General features: G+C 39.5%; 2 protein-coding genes and 2 non-coding genes across 8 annotated transcripts in view; 3 read left to right on the top strand and 1 right to left on the bottom strand.

Annotated features, from left to right (window-relative positions):
* B3GAT2 (beta-1,3-glucuronyltransferase 2) overlaps nt 1-5,093 on the top strand; it is a 79,886-nt gene extending 74,793 nt beyond the window's left edge. Inside the window, exons 3-4 of the mRNA XM_004605890.2 lie at nt 4,439-4,587; nt 4,670-5,093. Coding sequence (XP_004605947.1) covers nt 4,439-4,587; nt 4,670-4,756 — 236 coding nt within the window. The 3' untranslated portion in view covers nt 4,757-5,093. The remainder of the gene's footprint in view (nt 1-4,438; nt 4,588-4,669) is intronic.
* Nucleotides 5,094-5,229: 136 nt separating this feature from the next.
* SMAP1 (small ArfGAP 1) overlaps nt 5,230-20,050 on the bottom strand; it is a 132,903-nt gene continuing 118,082 nt past the window's right edge. For all 5 annotated transcript variants that reach the window (XM_055134708.1, XM_055134710.1, XM_055134707.1 and 2 more), the window contains 4 exons: nt 16,263-16,390; nt 8,596-8,767; nt 7,482-7,789; nt 5,230-6,174 (listed from right to left, as the gene is read on the bottom strand). In XM_055134708.1, coding sequence (XP_054990683.1) covers nt 6,040-6,174; nt 7,482-7,789; nt 8,596-8,767; nt 16,263-16,390 — 743 coding nt within the window. In that variant the 3' untranslated portion in view covers nt 5,230-6,039. The remainder of the gene's footprint in view (nt 6,175-7,481; nt 7,790-8,595; nt 8,768-16,262; nt 16,391-20,050) is intronic.
* LOC129404478 (small nucleolar RNA U3) lies at nt 12,035-12,238 on the top strand. Its single transcript, XR_008629891.1, has one exon. It is a non-coding gene; the product is annotated as a small nucleolar RNA U3 (small nucleolar RNA).
* On the top strand, nt 13,238-13,344 carry LOC129404526 (U6 spliceosomal RNA). Its single transcript, XR_008629924.1, has one exon. It is a non-coding gene; the product is annotated as a U6 spliceosomal RNA (small nuclear RNA).

Here is a 20,050-nt window from a genome sequence, read left to right as displayed (position 1 = left end):
GACCTTTCCCGATATACAAAATATATGCTCAGGAATGGCTTCACCACCCCTGAGCGTCCATTATCCCAGAGGCACAGAAACCAATCTCAGAACACAGCAGCTGCTGGCAATTACAATCCTTCTGGTACCAGCAACTCCTTGCAGAATGTCTCCAGACTGAGAACTAAACCTCGGCCCCATGCCTGCCCTGGAGAGGAAAGGTTTTTTTCTCTTGCCTTTTCCTTGCTGGGGGGAAAGGGCGTGGCGGCTGCCATATTATACGGACCACTAATGAGAGATACAAGCTTACAATGATCCAATTTCTGGAAGAAATTTCCCTGGACTTAGTTGCTAAAATACAGAAATCCAAAACCAGGCAGCCGCAATGTCGGGGATCAAACCCGGGTCAGCCACATGCAAGGCAAGCACCCTACCTGCTGTAACATCACTCGAGCCCTCTATCGATACTAATGACTTTTTCTAAGGATATGATTTGGATTATATATAGTGTCGGTTTTCTGTCTCAATGATTTTGGCACTTATTTATTTTTTTCCTACTCATTCTAAGCATTGTTGTCCCGTTGTTTACTGATTTGCTCGAGCAAACACCAGTAACTTCTCCATTGTGAGACTTGTGGTGGTGCTCTGGGGACCAATGGGAGGCCAGGGATTGAGCCCAAGTTAGCCACATGCAAGGCAAATGCCCTACCCACTGCACTATCACTCCGGCCCCTCCACTTAGAACTTTTTTTCTCTTTTTGGGTCATACCCGCTGATGCACAGGTATTACTCCTGGCTTATGCACTCAGCAATTACTCCTGGCAGTGCTTGGGGGACCATATGGGATGCTGGGAATCAAACCCATGCAAGGCAAACGCCCTACCCACTGTGCTATCACTCCAGCCCCTCCACTTAGAATATTTTAGAGCTTCCATTTCTTACCATTCTTAGTCTTTCATTTCTTCTATTGACTGGTTTCTTTTCATTACGGGGATTATTTTACTGCTTCTTACATCTTGTAACTTGTGTGTTTTAGGAGTTTTGAACTTTTATGTTGCTGGGCATTAGATGATATCTATACAGATTACGCATACTGTGTTACATTTATCATACACACATTTTAACTTTTTTCCCTAAGTAACAGCTGTTTCTTGCAAGCAGTCTGAACCTTTCCAAGCTGCTTTCAAAATTGTTAGTTTGAACTCAAAATAGACCGTAACCTCCCAAGCACTCCCAAAGACTGACCCATGCTCCAGGCTATTTCCAGGTGCACTCTGGTTGTTGAGCCAGCCCATTCTTTCCCCGTTTTCTTCAGACAGTCTCACAGCATTTGACTGATCTCACACAGCTGGTACAAACCCAGAGCCTGAGCTCCTTGCTCTCCTGTTCTCTGCCCTGGGAACTGCTTTCCCACCCTGATTTCTCCTTTTCTCAGCTCAAGGGCTCTGCAAAGCCCTCTAAGTACCCCTTCCTCCCCACCTTCAGGCAGAAAGCTGGGGTAACTGTAAGGCTCCTGTCCAGTTCTTTTCTGACATCTGTTTCACGTAGCTGGAAACCATCCCCCCTCCCCCCATATTTGGTTTTGCTTTGAAAAATCCAGATCTTGTTTTTCTATTTTGTCCAGAAGTAGAAATGACTTTGTTGGACATCAAATGTTTTACAAATGTTATTTTCATTATTCTAACAGCATACAAGGCAGGCTCTGCCCTCTCTGCCCTCTGTCTGAGGGAACTATATCCTCATCCCTGCCCTTGAAGTGAGGAAATCTTGCCTTCTCAGTGAACAGCTTTCATTTGCATTTTATTTTTCACACGAGTAAGCAGAATCCTACTCCCATGACTTTTGTAAGCCTCTTAGTCTCTCAAAAGCTACTTCAAGTATTATCAGAGTTAATTTTATTACAAAAAAAGGTTTGGGGGCTGGAATGATAGTACACTGCTAAGGTGCTTGCCTTGCATGCAACCAACCCTGGTTCCATCCCAGGAACTCCTGAGCCCTAACAAGAGTGATCACTGAACATATAACCAGGCAGGAGTAAGCCTTGAGCACCACTCTGTGTGTGTGTGTGGGGGGGGGGGGGGGGGCTCCTTGAAAAAAAAAAGAAAAAAAAATCAAATGTATGGATAGATTTAGGAATTGAAAATTTGTCCCACTTTAGTGGAAAAAGGAATTCCCAGCTTCACCATTGGCAGATGATTTCCCAGACTAGGATTTGGCTTACTTAGCCTGCAGCTCCTGTGCTTGGCCTTTGTCCTGCTTCCTCTGAGGCACGCCCTGAGCAGGACGAGGGGCAGTTTCTCCCTCTCGGATTACCCAGCCCCTCTGTCTCTATTAGAAAAACCTTTGCTTCAGTGGGCCGTCTCCCAGGGCCCCAAGAAGGCCCTGCAGCCAAGCCACTTCACAGGTTTAATTGTAGATTTTTGCAAACCTGCACAGTCGGAAGTGGGTACTCTTAAGAAAAAAAAAGATGAATCCTTCAGTGGCCATGATGAATGTGTTCGAATCTTAAGGGAAAATGAAAGAAATCAGATCAGAGTAGATTCTTATCATTTCCAGGATGACTTCTGCACAATTTGTATCCTTTTTTCAAAATTATTTTTATGAGAATGGGGAAATAAAATCAGTACCTCAAAGCCACATGAAAAATATACCAGGTGCTTCAATGTGATTGAGGAGTGCAGACTCTCACTAGGAGCTGGTCAAGAGACACACAAAGTGGGGAAAAACATGACAACTATACGCAACTCTCCTAGCATGAAAATCTGAGCTCACATAGTAGGAAAGGCACTAATTTGGCGCTGAGCCTCTTTATTGGAGGCCAGTGGCTGCCATGTCGGAGGGTGGCTTCAGATTTGTTTGCACAGTGGTGTGAAGCATGCAGGTGGGCAAGCTGTGCGACTCAGAACTCTGGAGCCCCAGAATTTCAGTCACTTTCCAGTCATAAATTGCTGGTTATCACCAGCTGCCCTATAATTAATATTCAGAACAGAATTATATGTTGTGGTTTCTCTTGACAGTCCTTTGCAGCTCAGATACTCCATCTCCATTTGCTGTGCCTTTTCATACACCAATTTCACGTCAGAGTTGAGAATGTCAGATCTTTTGCATGAGAGAATCAAGAAAGGTTGACTGACTTCACCGGTATCTTTAGTTCAAGAAACCAGGCAAAACCAAAAGGCATCTCATCCTAAATTCAGTATCTTCTGCAGAAAGTGCTGCCTTTATCCCCCCGGGACTGGTGGAAGACACTGGAACAAACCCTATTGCTAAAGATTCAGGACTGTTCTCATGTTCTGCTCATTTGGCATTTGTTTACCTATCTGTTTGTAGTTTTTAGGTAAATTTTCCCATGAAGGCAGCAGGGTCTTGAACCAAGCTTCCTGAATATTTTACACTGAATTTCTTTGACTTATTATCAGTGTATGTTTTATTTGTATGCTTGTTTTATACACCTATATAGTGGGGTTGCAGAAAAATGTTTTGGGTAAAAAGTACAAAAAGCTGGAGTAGTTTTGGTCTAGAATGTGGGAGTGGTGGCTGGAGGCCACTGCGGAGTTGTGCTTTTCTCACCAGTTCCTGTTCTCATTTGGCACTCTGTTAAACTATCAATTTGAAATAGGTAAAGTTCAATTCAGTTAATGGACAGAGGGGCAAAGAAGTCGTGAAGGGTTCCTGAGTTAATAACGTAATCTTCCTTCCTCAGGAGTCTCAGAAATAATTACGCAGGTGGAGCAGTACCTTGACGATCTCTCAGAGTATCTTGCAGAATGATTAATGGCTAAACCTTTATAACAGTTTGCTAAATTCAAGATTAAATAATTTTTCATATGGACAGCTCACTGGTAGAAATCTAGACTTGTTTCCTTGAAAATGAAACATAAAATCAAATGAGTTGGTATTTCAGTACTTATTTCCAGACTCCCACCCTTTTCAGATGGAACCAAATTACAATTTAAACCAAATTTAAACCAAATGATTATATGCTACTCATTTTCTAATAATTAACTCCTCTTCCATAGTTTTCTAAACTCAGAAGTAAATGAAAGCAGTGCTGGCATTGATAAGAGCTCTATAAAACATCCCTTCCTCTCACAGTTAAGTCTATATGCTTTGTAGCTACATTTAATTCTTAGCTATTCCTTAGATGACAAATGTGTGTGGGGGGGAGGGGGGGTTGATGTAAAACAGCAGTTTAATGAGTCACTCTTATTATCAACAGACTTCACATTTTACAGTAGATGCCCCAAGGTCCCATCCATACACTCTCTTCATAGCACTGAACACACTATACTGTAACAACTGTTTACCCTTTGGAGACCGTGATACAGATATTAGTCAACTCTGTGAACCAGGCACATAGTAGGCGTTTTAAAAAATAACCTTGATGTGACAAAAATTATATGGAAAAGGGCTAAGTACACCCCCATTTAAAAATCTGTGTTTTTAACTTTTTATATAGGATTTGCGGTAAGTCTTCAAGTCATCTTGTCCAATCCAAAAGCTGTATTTAAGCGCCGTGGGTCCCAGCCAGGCATGCAAGAATCTGACTTTCTAAAACAAATAACAACAGTTGAAGAACTGGAACCAAAAGCAAGTAACTGCACCAAGGTATTATTTTGCTTGCTGTTTGACATCTTGTTGAGTGTCAGCATAAGAGGAAGGCTACCCAAAAGATTTTCCTCCCCTGTAGGTTCTCGTGTGGCACACGCGGACAGAGAAGGTTAATCTAGCCAATGAGCCAAAGTACCGTCTGGACACCGTGAAAATTGAGGTATAAACTGAAGCAGCAACTGGAGCATGTGCCTGGCCACTAGGTGCGGAGGAGGCTGCTGGGGGTCCGCCTCAGAGCATTCAGGTACTGTTCCTTTCACAGCAGGACAACAGCCTTTACTGCCAGCTGACGGACATCAGTTTAAAAAGAGCTTGTTGGTTAACATAAACGGTTTGGATGGTGTAAACTGTTATGTTTTTGTCTTCATTTGTTCTGCATGTTTTCCTTACAACTAAACTGGAAAATCTTTGTACAGTCCAACTAAGTGACACTGTAGGTACCATTCTGAGTATCTTAAGTGCTCCCTTCCCGAACAGCAGTTGGGTCTCATAATTGATAGAAATGAGCAGGTCTTTTAAACTGATGACAAGGTATTTTTTCCAACAAATTGTTCCTACTGTTAACACTGCAATGTTAATTTTTTGAAAGTTGGTGGTAGTATATATATACTATAGAAAATAAAACCCACCAAAAAAGTCTATGGATTCATCAGTTTAATATAGGGATATAACATTTTATCAATACTAGGCACCAATAAAATGTAAACACAATTACTGTCATAAACCTGGATATACCTTCAAGGACTCAAAGTGGCTTTGTTTAGTTACCCTGTTTGCATATAGTGCAGAGTTCTCTATGTTAGCACTATGAAAGTTTAATAAGAGTTCCAAATCACAAGTGGCAGATAAAATTTGAATTATTTGAACATTCTTTAAAACTAAGTTTTGTAGTAACATCCAGGTTTATCTTCCTTTCACTAACCACGTTCCCTGTTAAGCACATCATAACAACAGCACAGTGAAGTGAATGATGAAATAAAAGAATCTTGATACACTAGAAAACAGTGTTCAGTGATACATTTACATTCTATTTATATGATTAAACAGTTGATCATACAGTACCTTCCTACAGGATTACTGGCTAATTTGGGGGTGGGGTTTACACTGTTAGAGGTATTACTAACATGATAACTACTTCCCTTACATATGCAACCATTAGAGCTATAATTTTATTGAGAGTAAAACTGATTATGCAAGTTGAATGAGCAGCTTCTCAAAAAATGTGGTTCATGAATCATGGGAAATATGAGCAAAGCTGCCCTTGACATAGGTTTTTCACCACATCAAATTTAATCAGTACAGACCAACACGGTCAATCAGATAATCCCTAATATATGAACAAATGGATAAAAAGAAAAATATATATGTACATGAGTAAACAGGGGAACTAGATGCGTTTTAGCAAGGAATGTCAGGTGGTAGTTCTGGATGAAACTTGTATTGCAGCTTTCATTTCCACAGTTGTGTGCTGAGAGTCTGACCCGATGAGCTTCCAGACCATCCCGCTGTTGTGTTGGGGGGCTGGCCAAAGCCCACTGCCGGGTTTGTACTGCTGATACTCATGCCAGCCATCTGCTGATTCATCTGTGAAACACAGGGAAGGTTTAAGAGGCATTTTTCACTTTTAATTCTTCTCTTTTTAGCAAACACATTTTAAGTTACCCTATAACAAGCTGCCTTTGAAGTTAATTTAGTCAAAGTTACTGTGGTAAAGCAGACTATCATACAATTATTTCTGAACAGAAACCAAATAGTTCTTTGTTTATTATTACTAAATTTCTAGATTCAATCTCTTGTCCCATCCAAAACTAATCAGAACTTAAAAGAATTACCAAAGCAATATCTGAATTTGTATCCGAGCATATTATGAGCACATTACTTAAAGGTACTGTGCTTCACTCAGAAATTATACATTGTTATCTGATAGCTATTCTATGTCACTGTCATCACTGTCACTGTCATCCCGTTGCTCATCGATTTGTTTGAGCGGGCACCAGTAACGTCTCTCATTGAGAGACTTATTGTTAACTGTTTTTGGCACAGATATTCTATGAATTGTCCAAAAGTCATCAAGCAAACCTTTTTTCTTATCTAATTATATATATACATACATATGTATCTGAAGATTATTTCTGGCAGTAAGAGCAACATCAACTTCTTACTTGCTATGCAAGAAGTTACTGCACTTGGTACTTAAATATTTTTTGAGATTCTCAGAGACTTGCTAGAATGAGTTTTTAAAACAGAGGTAAATTTAAAACAGAGGAAAAACCAGATCGGCCTGCTAAATCAGAAACTGACTTCAAAGAAGTAGTACAAAAATGCCATCTCTTGGCTATGAACAAATAGGATGTCTGAGATAAATATGGTCATGCTCACTTCTTAGAGGAATTCATGAATAAGGAGGCATTATTCTCATTTATTCTATATTATCACAGGATAAGTGAGAAAAAATAGTGTTTTAAAAACCCGAGTGCAAAACCAACATGACATGGAGAACAACTTAGATTAGTGGCCTTCAAGCTTTGTACATTGTCAGTTGAAAACCACTGAACTATATAGATCTCTCACAAATTATTTTTAGGAAGTAACCCAAAAAAAATGATTAATGGAAGACAGGTTTTTATTTTGGTGTAAGGGGTCACACCTGGCAGCGTCCTAACCGCTTACTCTGCAGCCTATGGAAGACAGATTTAAGATAAACTAAGTATACTATAACAACATGCCAGTAGGGAGTCTCATAATCAAATTAAAAAAAAAACAAACACCAGCTGATTTGTCTAATAACACTTCGTAGTATCTGTAGCCAAGTTATATTATCCCCATTATGTAAAGACGTTAGTGATAAATATAAATTAAACCATTTAGAAATCATGTTCTTTGACCCCTACCTGTGAAAGGCTCCACTGGGGCTGCTGGGCTTGTGGCAGACCGAAGTTACTCTGGGGTGCACCCATCTGTCCCACCATTCCTCCTTGGGGACCAACAACATTCTGAGGAAGTGGCATCACACCAGTTTGTGTATTTCCCATAAACCCATTGGGCATGGGCATGCCCACCATCATGCTTGCATTCTGTCCCATCACATTTCCTATAAGGCCTGGAGCTGCAGCCACAGGAACGCCCATTGATGGAAAGCCTTGAAATGCATTTGGTGCTTGTGAGGTAAATGGCATATTTGTGGGTCCCATAAACACACCTGTATCATAAAAAACATAAAAAGAAAATGAAGAAATAGGGCATTGTACACAGCTGCCACAATTCTATAATCACAGAAAAAGACTACCAGCTTTCTGAATAGCTAAATATTAATTCTAGTCTGATTGCTCAGACAGACCAAAACTCACATCTGCAGAACTGGTTACATTCAACATGCAGAGGAATATTACTAACCCAAGAAAATTTAATTAGGATATATATGCAATATAACAAAATATCCTTTGTGAAAAATCAAACTACATGAGATTATGTGCTGTTTCTAATTCATACACCTGTCATCCACTACCAAATAAATGCACGTTTGTGTTCTGTATCTGACTTCAATGGAATCAGCTGGGATGTCATATTAGGTTTAGCAATTATGTGAAATGCAGATCATTTTTAAAGGAAATGGTCTGAAAGATTAAGATTAAAGTTTTAATCTTATTGTACTATTTCATTATAATTATAATCTTTAAAAAAATCCATGTGATAATTCAGACTGCTTTACTTGTGAAAAAATACCATACTATATAAAAAATTAGACTTTACACAAGTCAGACTTAATTCTTCAAAGGTATATCTTACCCAGTTGTATACTATTAAGTGATATGTGAATAGCTTGTTAATTAATTCTAAATGAATAAAGTTCTGTGAATCAAGTATGTTTTTAATTCTAGTGCTTCCTTTATTTCAGCTTTGATGTAACACAACTATCTACTAAATAGAAAAAATATATATATATATATATAACCACAAAGGATATACCACTGAAATCATTGAACATCACATTTCAGAATGAATTACCAGGAGTATTCTGCTGCTGAATAGTTCCTGTACCATACAGAGATAAGATGGAGTCTTTGGAGAGTTGCTTCTTTGCCACTTCTTCTGATTTTGTAGTTTGTTCAGTGAACAGATCCAAATCCCCAGAAGTTACTGTAGACAGAGTGGCAGCTGCTGGTACAGAGGATGTCCCCTAATACAAATTCCAAAACAAGTTGTCACATTTTGTGTACCAGTACACCCATCCCTTAAAATCATGAAATCTAGAAATTGTTTAAGGTAAACCAGTGACATTAAGAGGCGCATTCACATAGATTATCACATCTAGGATTAATGGTATGACTTGACCTGTTTTGAAGTATGTCATGTAATGAGGCAGGATCAGTTTTTTCATTACAAATTTGTATTTACCTGTTAGTATGATGAGTTTTATCCATGACACATTTGTACCACAATGGGTTCAATAAGACCTGGGTCTGAAGACCACCCTTGCTAGGCAACTACTGCTTCAAGGAAGTGATATTATACTATTATAGATTGCAAGAGAATCTAACAATGGCCATTTGTCTCAGTTTTCTTAAAATTGCACTGTGATTTTACATATCATGGAACCTCTCCATAGTCACATCCATAAAATAAATTACCAACCATATAGAGTGGGTTCATGACCACAAAAGGTGCTTTTGCACAATGGTGGGTTAAAGCACAGTGTTTACTGTTAGTGCTGTTGGATAACTCAGCAACTACATCACTAAGTGATCTCATCGTGTTTCATTTCTGTCCAATTTAAGAACTTAGTGCTTTGGGATACATACACTATATAGATCATGACCACAAAGGCTGGGAAAGCTGTTACTTTGGTCTCACATTAGAGATGCCTAATATTCACATGCTCTCAACATGTGTGATACTTTGATAAAAACACTGAAAGTCTACTTCAAAATGGATTGTCTATAACCAAACAGCATGAATAATAGCAAATGTCTTACCTATTTTTAGCACTCCATTTGCCAGCACGATAGCTCCAGGATAGAAGAACAGCTTATGCTGCCATTTTACACTTCAGGATGTTTACCACACCCCCAACCAAAGGCTATTTGTGTGGTAATCTACAGCTGAGCCGAGGGGCAGGTCACAATAAACAGAAACGAAATGGTTCTTTCTAATGGGGGCTAGGTACTGGACCACCACAACTAGCTGTGCTCAGGGGGTATTCATGGCTCTCTCTCCCTGGCAGGAGACCATACAAAGGTGTCAGGGACTGAGCTGGGCTTAGTTATCCACAAGACAAGTGCCTTAATCTCTGTACTATCTCTCGAGCACCTGGCTTCTCTATGTCTTCATTGGGTACTCTCGAACTAGTCCTTGCAAAACCCTGTACAAATACTCCTGTAAGTGGAGACCCTCCAATCTCCTTTATATGTAAAACAGGAAAATGAATCTTATGTTCACATGATTGTGAAAATCTTTTTCTAGAGTTTATACTACACTCAGAAAATAAAATCAAGAGTGAGAATATAGGGTTCAGTGTAATTCTTGCTGGTATCAATTTTTCCTAAGAAAATCCAACAACGGAGAATCTACAGTACCAGCATAGGCAGAAAACATGCCTTACAACATGTCCTCCCCCAACTTTCAAATAACTTAATTTTAATCTGAACATGTAATTAGATAAAAGATAGTTCTGTTCACCAAATGTTTTATAAGAATCAATAAAGCTGGCATAATTTTTTTCCAAAAGCAATGTTCAAAAAAATGGATTACATGTTTTTAAAAAATTAACCTAGTTAAAGAAACTTTGGTAAATCTACACAATGGAATACTATGCAGCTGTTAGGAGAGATGAAGTCATGAAATTTGCTTATAAATGGATAAACATGAAGAGTACCATGCTAAGTGAAATGAGTCAGAAAGAGAGGGACAGACATAGAGGGACTGCACTCATCTATGGAGTAAAGAATAACATCACATGAGGCTGACACCCAAGGACGGTAGATACAAGGGCCAGGGGGATTGCCCCATAGCTGGAAGCCTGCTTCATGAGCGGAGGGGAGAAGGCAGATGGAATAGAGAAGGGATCACTAAGAAAATGATGGCTGGAGGAACCAGTTGGGATGGGAGATGCATGCCGAAAGTAGATAATGGACCAAACATGATGACCTCTCAGTGTTTGTGTTGCAAGCCATAATGCCCAAAAGTAGAGAGAGAGTATGGGGAATATGTCTGCCATGGAGGCAGGGAGAGGGTGGAAAAGGGGGGGGTATATCCGGGATATTGGTGGATACTGGTGGTGGGGAATGTGCACTGGTGGAGGGATGTGTTTGATCATTGTGAGATTGTAACCCAAACATGAAAGCTTGTAATTATCTCACGGTGATTCAATAAAATTTAAAAAAAAATTAACCTACTTCTGTCAGTTACTAATGCAGAATGCCCAGAGTATAAAGGCCAAACCAATTTCTCATAAAGGCAGGACTACACCCCATTATAACTCATCATGGTGCTGTTGCACTTAATATGAAGGGAATTCTTCACTGCTCTCGTTATTTTGATTCTGAACAATAAACATAAAGTATAATGAAGCTTCAGAAGTGCAGTTCAATTCTCTAAGCACTTTGCAGCAAAGCAACTCTCAGTGGAACCCAAAGAAGTCTAGTAGATAAAACAGCATCCCACTGAAATGCCTGACAAAAGAACTGCTTGTCATGCTCAGACTATCACTACTTTCTAAAACTACAATATTAGCGTTAAACTACTTTTTATTATTACATGCATACCCAGGGTAACATGAATTCACCATTAGCTTCATAGATTTAAATTATAGCAGAATACTTAGTGTGCCCCCTTTCTGGCTTTTGGGCCACACCTGGCTGTGCTCAGGACCTTCTACTGGGTATTGGGAGATGGCGGGGGGGCGGGGGGGGGATGATGGTGCCAAAGATCAAGCCTGGATCAACTTCATGCAAGGCAAACGCCCTACCCTGTTTCTATTGTTCGGCCCCAGTCCCTATTTTTATAGGGGAAGGAAAAGAGGCAATAATCTCTTTCCTAAAAGTAAACAACTTTATAAAAATCCAATTAAACTATGTTTTCTAAGAAATCTATTTCCTCAATCCTAGTGGCAATTACACATTGACTTTTCTTATTAACAATAAAAATGTAAAATAATAGTCTTCTTAACAAAACACAGACTATTATTAAAATTTACCTTCAGATTCCATTTTTCTATAAAAAAGTGTTTTACCCTCAAAATTTATAAGGATAAAATAAATCTTAAAGTTGTCTGTTTAAGAATAACCCTATTACCCAGAGTCTGTATGTTTCATTTTAAAGACAGCTACTGATGGTGCCATCTGTTTGTGGAATCTTTAAAAATAAATAAATAAATAAATAAAAAGCCTGAAGACGCAAATCAGCATGGTCATTGACAGGGGCTGGGTGGGTCTGGGGAAATGGTTTTACGACTATACTTTAGAAATCACTTCTACAGCTCATAGTAGAGAAGTTTCTCTGGTTGTGTACCCGAAACCACCAGGAGGAGCCAGAGAATCCTCTCCTGAGCATGAAGCCGATTCTAGGTGTTGCTTCTGCGACTGCCTTTTACCACTGATTAATGTCTTCTCTTCCCTTGGAAGAGTGGGAGAGAGGGTGCAGTCTGAGTGGTTTCAGGGTGGGGTGTGGGGGATATAGTTGTAAACTAAATAAGCTTTGAAGGTCTTATGTATGACATGCAAACTATAGTAGATTATACTATTCTGTTGAAATGAAATTTTGTTGTCGTTTTGCGGTGATACCCAGCAGTGCTCAAGGCTTACTCCTGACTCTGTGCACAGGGGACCATACACGGTACCAGGGGATCAAACCAAGGTGGCTATGTGCAAGGCAAGCACCCTACCTGATACACTATCTCTCTGGTCCTGTTGGAATATACTAAGAAAAAGTTCTCACACATATACACATAAGGTATATAAACGAGATAACAAGTATGTTAATTTGGGAATCTATTCACAGTGGACATCAAATCATTATGCTATGTATTTTATACTACAACAAATCATTACTTAATGTATTTTATACCACGTCAAATCATACATCAGTAAATCTGAAACCATATTTACATATTAAACAATTTTCAATTAAAAAAGAAACAAAGGTTAAAAAATCGATGTTAATAAAGTTATTAAAAAATGTTTACCATTCTCATTCTTCAAAATTCCTGATCACTAATAATATGGTATTGTTTTTTAAAAGTTATTAAGAAAAAGATAGGTATTACTTTCCTAAGAATGAGTACTAAATGTGCCAGCATTGCTTAGTTTTGTTTTTTCCTGTAGCTAAATGAAAACATTAACTCAGTGGAGCCAAAGAAAATCACTGTCTTCCAGTCTATGTTTATACACCACATCTTTAAGTGACCTTGTCGATCTCAACAAAAATGATTCTGCCTCCATTTTCCCACATGTTCCTTTTAAACAATGCAACTGGCCTAAAGCAAGAGTCAGCAAACTTGGGATGATGGATATTTTAGGATTTCTGGCATTGACAGTGGCTTTTGCAACTTATTCAACTTGCTTTTAGGTATGAAAAGAACCGTGGATAATATGTAAACAAATAGACAAGGGTGAATTACAATAAAATTTTATTTGCAAAAAAAGCTGCCAACGTGCTCACTTCAGCAGCACATATACTAAAATTGGAATGATACAGAAAAGATTAGCCTGACCCCTGCGCAAGGATGACACGCAAATTCATGAAGTGTTCGACATTTTTAAAATAAAAAATATTAGAAAAATAATAGCTGCAAGTTTAGTCTGCCAACTCTGGCCTAAGGAACAGGAAACTTTGGAAGCTGGAGCGATAGCACAGCGGGTAGGACGTTTGCCTTGCACCCAGCCTACCGGGGTTCGATTCCCAGCATCCCATATGGTCCCCTGAGCACCGCCAGGAGTGATTCCTGAGTGCAAAGCCAGGAGTAAAAGCATTTGACAAGATCCAGCACCCCTTTATGATGAAAACTCTCGCCAAAATGTGTATAGAAGGGACCTTCCTCAATATAGTCAAAGCCATCTACCACAAGCCTACGGCAAGCATCATCCTCAATGGGGAAAAACTAAGACCCTTCCCTCTGAGAACAGGGACAAGACAAGGATGCCCACTCTCTCCTCTTCTGTTCAATATAGTACTGGAAGTACTTGCAATAGCGATTAGGCAAGAAAAAGATATTAAGGGCATTCAGGTAGGAAAGGAAGAAATCAAGCTCTCACTATTCGCTGATGATATGATATTATACTTAGAAAACCCTAAAACGTCTACCAAGAAACTCCTAGAAACAATAGACTCGTATATTAAAGTTGCAGGCTATAAAATCAATACTCAAAAGTCCATGGCTTTCTTATATGCAAATAGTGAGAGAGAAGAAAGCGACATGATAAAAGCTATCCCATTCACAAGTGTACCTCAAAAAATCAAATACCTCGGAATCAGCTAAACTAAGGAGGTAAAGGACTTGTATAATGAAAACTACAAAACGCTACTTCAGGAAATAAAAGAAGACATGAGGAAATGGAAAAATATCCCCTGCTCATGGATTGGAAGAATTAATATTGTCAAAATGGCAATTCTCCCCAAAGCATTGTACAAATTCAATGCGATCCCTATAGGGATACCCTTGTCATTCTTCAAAGAAATGGAGCAAGCGCTCCTGAAATTCATATGGAACAATAAGCCCCCATGAATAGCTAAAGCAATTCTTGGGAAAAAGAAAATGGGAGGAATCAACCTCCCCAACTTCAAACTCTACTACAAAGCGGTAGTCATTAAAACAGCTTGGTACTGGAACAAAGGCAGAGTCGCAGACCAATGGAACAGGGTTGAATACTCTGACACATCCCCTCAAATATGTGACCATCTAATCTTTGATAAGGGAGCAAAAAAGGCGAAGTGGAGCAAGGAAAGCATGTTTAACAAATTGTGCTGGCAAAACTGGACAACTACATGCAAAAAAATGGGCTTAGATCTCCACCTATCACCATGTACAAAAGTCAGATCAAAATGGATTAAGGACCTCAACATCAGACCAGAATCCCTAAGGTACATTGAAGACAAGGTCGGCAAAACCCTCCACGACATTGAAGCCAAAGGTATCTTCAAAGCTGACACGCCACTGGCCAAGCAAGTGAAAACAGAGATAAATGAATGGGACTATCTCAAACTAAGAACCTTCTGCACCTCAAGAGAAACAGTGACCAAAGTACAAAGACAATCTACAGAATGGGAAAGGATATTTATGCAGTACCCATCCGATAAAGGGTTGATAACAAGGATATACAATGCACTGGTTGAACTCCACAAGAAGAAAACTGCCAACCCGATCAAAAAATGGGCTGATGAAATGAACAGAAGCTTTCCTAAAGAAGAAATCCGAATGGCTCAGAGGCACATGAGAAAATGTTCAACATCACTAATCATCAGGGAAATGCAGATCAAAACAACCATGAGATATCATCTCACACCACAGAGACTGGCCCACATCCCAAAAAACAAAAGCAACCGGTGTTGGCGTGGATGCGGGGAGAAAGGGACTCTTCTTCACTGCTGGTGGGAATGCCGACTGGTTCAGCCCTTTTGGAAAACAATGGACGATTCTCAAAAAATTAGAAATTGAGCTTCCATTTGACCCAGCAATACCACTCCTGGGAATATATCCCGGAGAGGCAAAACGGTATAGTAGAGATGGCATCTGTATTTCTATGTTCATTGCAGCACTGTTTACAATAGCCAGACTCTGGAAAAAACCAGAGTGCCCCATAACAGATGACTGGTTAAAGAAACTCTGGTACATCTACACAATGGAATACTATGTAGCTGTCAGAAAACAGGAAGTCATGAAATTTGCATATAAATGGATCAACATGGAAAGTATCATGTTGAGTGAAATGAGTCAGAAAGAGACAGACGTAGAAAGATTGCACTCATATGTGGAATATAATGTAACTGAGAAGTACAAGTTGGCAACGATGCAACTTCTGGCAGATATCTCTCTGGACTTAATTACTAAAATACTAAATTACAGAAACCCAAAACTGAGAGGCCGCTAAGTGTGGTCACTCGACTTCATAGCTCTTCATCCTCAGCAATGGAAAACAAATTATCTAATGCTTCCTTTTCAGCAGGTCTGACTTTAGGGGAGAGACTCTCCAAACAATAATAGTGAGTTTTGTTGAAATATTGTATGCAATCAAAGTGAAAGTAAAGTGAAATTTATTAGTTACACAGGCGGGGGGGGGGGCTGGGGTATGGGGGGGTTAGGGGCCTGGGGGGGCGGGGTGGAGCTATACTGGGATTCTTGGTGGTGGAATATGAGCACTGATGAAGGGATGGGTATTCGAGCATTGTATAACTGAGATTTAAACCTGAAAACTTTGTAACTTTCCACATGGTGACTCAATAAAAAATTAAAAAAAAAGAAACAGAAAATTTTAAGATTAGTAGCTGCTCAAAAATGGTCTTTCAAAATTGAATTTTTCGGGTGAGAATGATAGCACAGTAGGTAGAGCATTCATGCATCTGACTCGATCCCTGGCATCCCCAGGTGTGTCCCCCAAAACAAAACAAAAGCCCAAAATTGTAATTTTCAAACTTTCACAATTCAAATAGTAATCATATGAAACTATACTTTTAGTACATACCTGAGTTGGGGGCATGACGGTTGCTGGTAAGGGATTAGAAATCATTGGCCCAAAGATGTCGAGATCATCATTCAGGGCGGGCACTGCGGCTGTGTTCCCATTGGTCACAGGTGCTTCGGCAGGGCCATCTGAAAAATAAATAACCCAAAAGATTCTCATCTTCAAAACAGAATCTCAGAAATTATAGCAACTTGGCATTATTTCAAGGATATATGGCTTTTAATTTGGGGGTCACATCCAGTGATGCTCAGGGATCACTGCTGGTGGGGCCTGAGGACGAGATAGGGTGCAGGCCATGAACCCAGGGCAGCTTGTGCAAGCCACCTTTCCTGCTGTTCTATCTCTCCAGTCCTGATGTATGCTTTCAAAAAGCCCCCAAAGCTGATACGAAAATATACATCCCCCGTCTATTCTAGGCTTTATTCTCTTTCCCAAGGAACATACCAAATTTTGTATATTTTTCCAGAAACTTTTTTTTTGGGGGAGGGGGGCGGGGAAGGGTATGGTTTGGGGACCACATCCGGCAGTGCTCAGGGCTTATTCTTCACTCTGTTCTCAGGGATCACTCCTGATAAGGCTTGGGGGACTACATGGGGTGTCAGGGACTGAACCTGCTACATTTTCTTTCACCATCTTCCCAACCTGCCCCCTTCTCTGGCACCAAACTATTTTTACCCACTAACTTCTAGGTGTGTGTTCAAACTGCTTTTTATAAATAGCATCGTATTATTCACATTTTCTTTGCGCCTGGATGCTATGTGGCAGGTACTGTTCTAAGCACATTACATATATTAACTATTAACCACCATAACCTTCCAGGACGGGTATGTCTTTTGAGATCACTGGCTAAGCTAAAATTTGACTCCAGGTTTTTATAAATGCCTCTCTTAAAAATGTTTGTTACTTTGGGTTTCATCAGCATGTTTACCGCTCTTAGAAATAAAATTTGGTGATTTAAAATGCCTAAAATATTGACTTTTAAAGTTATAACAGGAAAAAATACTGGGTAGTAAGAAGAAAAGCATACGATGTGATCTGATTTTATTGGAAATAGCCATAAAACTCTGAAACAACCCATTCTTTAAGCACACACAGCCACCTTCAGTGATGACAGCACTATAAATGAACTGATAGGTTCCTCTGACATCCTATTATCAGCTTCCCACTTGTCCTATCATTAAAATAATTAAGTTTACTTTATATATACTTTATGTATTAGTAAAGAGTTTACAAATCCTTAAGTGGCTCGAGCTGGAGTTATGGAGAGAACTTGGAAGAGTGAGGTATTCTGGGGAATGGAAACTCTCAGTTTGATTTTCTGTGGCCACAACAAGTAACAGTACAAAGTATGACCACCCTGAGCTGTTTTATCATTCGTTCAAATACTTTTCCTTTAGGACAAATCAGAGACTTGTTGTTGTAAACTTAAGAATTTGGATTTCTACAAAGCTCTTAATGCTGCTGCTGGATAATCACTGACATTAGAAACTGAAATTAGATTAATTCAATCCATGTACTTTAACATGGATTGTTAAAACAGTAGCTAGGCTCTGCCACTGTTTCAGATGGAATGGTTTGTGACCCACCCCTACATATCCTTTTTTTTTTTTGGTTTTTTTTTTTTTTAACCAGTACTGGCATCACTGTTTTATATTTGCAGTTTGCTACAGCAAAACCACCACCAGGATCTGAGTCAGTCAATTTTTAAAACCTCTTCAAGGGCCAGAGAAATGGTACAGAGGGGATGAGGTACTTGTCTTACATGCAGCCAACCTAGTTCTATCCCTGGCGCTGCTTTTGGCCCCCAAGCACTATTTGGGGTCACTTCTGAGCACAAAGACAGGACAAGCCCCTGAGCACTGCTGGGTGTGGCCTCCCTACCCACAAAATAAAAATAAAGTCTGGGATGTCTTACACTGAGAAACTATTCAAATATTTGACAAATTTAATAGATAGTCCACCATATGCTGGCTATTCCTGCCACAAATTATAAAAAAAAAAAAATTTCTTCTCTTTTGAGGTATCAGCATAAACAAGTATATTTTATTCCCCTAATTTCAATGAATAGTCACAGAATTTTTATTAGTGAATTTATAAAAGTGCGTGTTAAACAAGGAAAGTTGATTAAAAGAACTGCAAATAATAGAATAAGATGTATCTATCATTTTAGTATGGTATATTTATATAGAGGTAAAATTAAAATGTATAGATTTCAATTTAATTTATAATAAAAATTAATTTTTTTAATTTTATTTTTTTGCTTTTTGGGTCACACCCGGCATTGCACAGGGGTTATTCCTGGCTCTGCACTCAGGAATTACTCCTGGCAGTGCTTGTGGGACCATACGGGATGCTGGGCATCAAACCCAGGTTGGCCGCGTGCAAGGCAAACGTCCTCCCCACTGTACTATTGCTCCAGTCCCCAATATATAAAAAATTAAACTAAGACAACTGTAGCACTGTCATCCCATTGTTCATTATTTGCTCGAGCGGACACCAGTAACGTCTTCACTGTGAGACTTGTTATTGTTTTCGAATACGCCACAGGTAGTTTGCCAGGCTCTGCCATGCGGGCAGGATACTCCCAGCAAGCTACCGATAGTATCCCACACAGCAGAGCCTTGCAAGCTACCCATGGCATATTCGATATGCCAAAAACAATAACAAGTCTCACAATGGAGACGTTACTGGTGCCCGCTCAAGCAAACTAAGACAACTATGAAAAAATAATTACAGCATGATATACAGACTCCCCCCCACCATTTCTAAACCTTTTCAAACGGTTGCATTCATTTTGATGTTAGGCTTCTTTAAGAACTACTTTATGTTTTACTGTTCATTCCACATTACATTTTCTTGATATGTAGGTAAATATAAGTCAGATAAAACATTATAAAAGGAGAAAATATTCCAGATGAAAGGCACTTATTTGTGGAAACTATAATAGTTCAGTGAAAAAGGTCACATATGGTCTCCGCAGCCTCCCGAGTGGCGCGGAGAGTCCCCGGCACTGGGTCCCAGCACAGGACAGCCAGGTGCACAATGCCAGGCCACATACACTTGGAAGTGGCTCCAAGGACTCTAGGACTGCTGGGAAGGCTCCCCATCCCCCACTTGCCCAAGAACAAACAAAACTAGAACTCACACCTTGAGTGTTCAAGGGTTCAAGTTCTATCCCTGGCAAAACCTGGTTCTTGGAGCACCACTAAGTATAGCCCTGGAGGTGCTGAGTACTGCTGCGGTAGCCATGGTGGTCCATGACCCCAGTGTGTCACAGTATGGAACTGTCCAGCCCCATTGGTCAAGTCTCATCAGGAGTAGATCTAGTGTTCCAAACTGATGTCTGTAAGCCCTCCTCCCAGCAGAAAACAAGTGGGGGGGAGGGGAGGGAATCAACAATGACATGTAACCCAGTGGTACTTCGGGTAATAAACAAGGACATCAAACCTCAACAAACAGAAATGTTTAATTCTATTATTATGAATGAACAAGAATATACTGAGGCATATGACAGTAATTTAAACTCACATAGAGAAGATAATAGTACTTGGTTAAAAAACATAACCAAAAGGCACAAAAGGAAAAAGAAAAAGAAATGGATAACCAGTTTTATCTACTTTTAGTTTTTAAGTTAAGAACTGTGCCTTTTAAAAACAGAAATATAACTCAGTAGTATAGCGACTGCCTTGCATGTTGATCTTTCTGACTTTAATCTCCACCATCGGAAAATAACAAAGCATTTAATCACTTTTTCAAATAACAGAAGCAAATCAAAACAAACTGTAAAA

Source organism: Sorex araneus, chromosome 4 (assembly GCF_027595985.1).
Source record: "Sorex araneus isolate mSorAra2 chromosome 4, mSorAra2.pri, whole genome shotgun sequence".
NCBI lineage: Eukaryota > Metazoa > Chordata > Mammalia > Eulipotyphla > Soricidae > Sorex > Sorex araneus.
The sequence above is the reverse complement of the archived record's forward strand: the minus strand, read 5'-3'. Positions and strand labels throughout refer to the sequence as shown.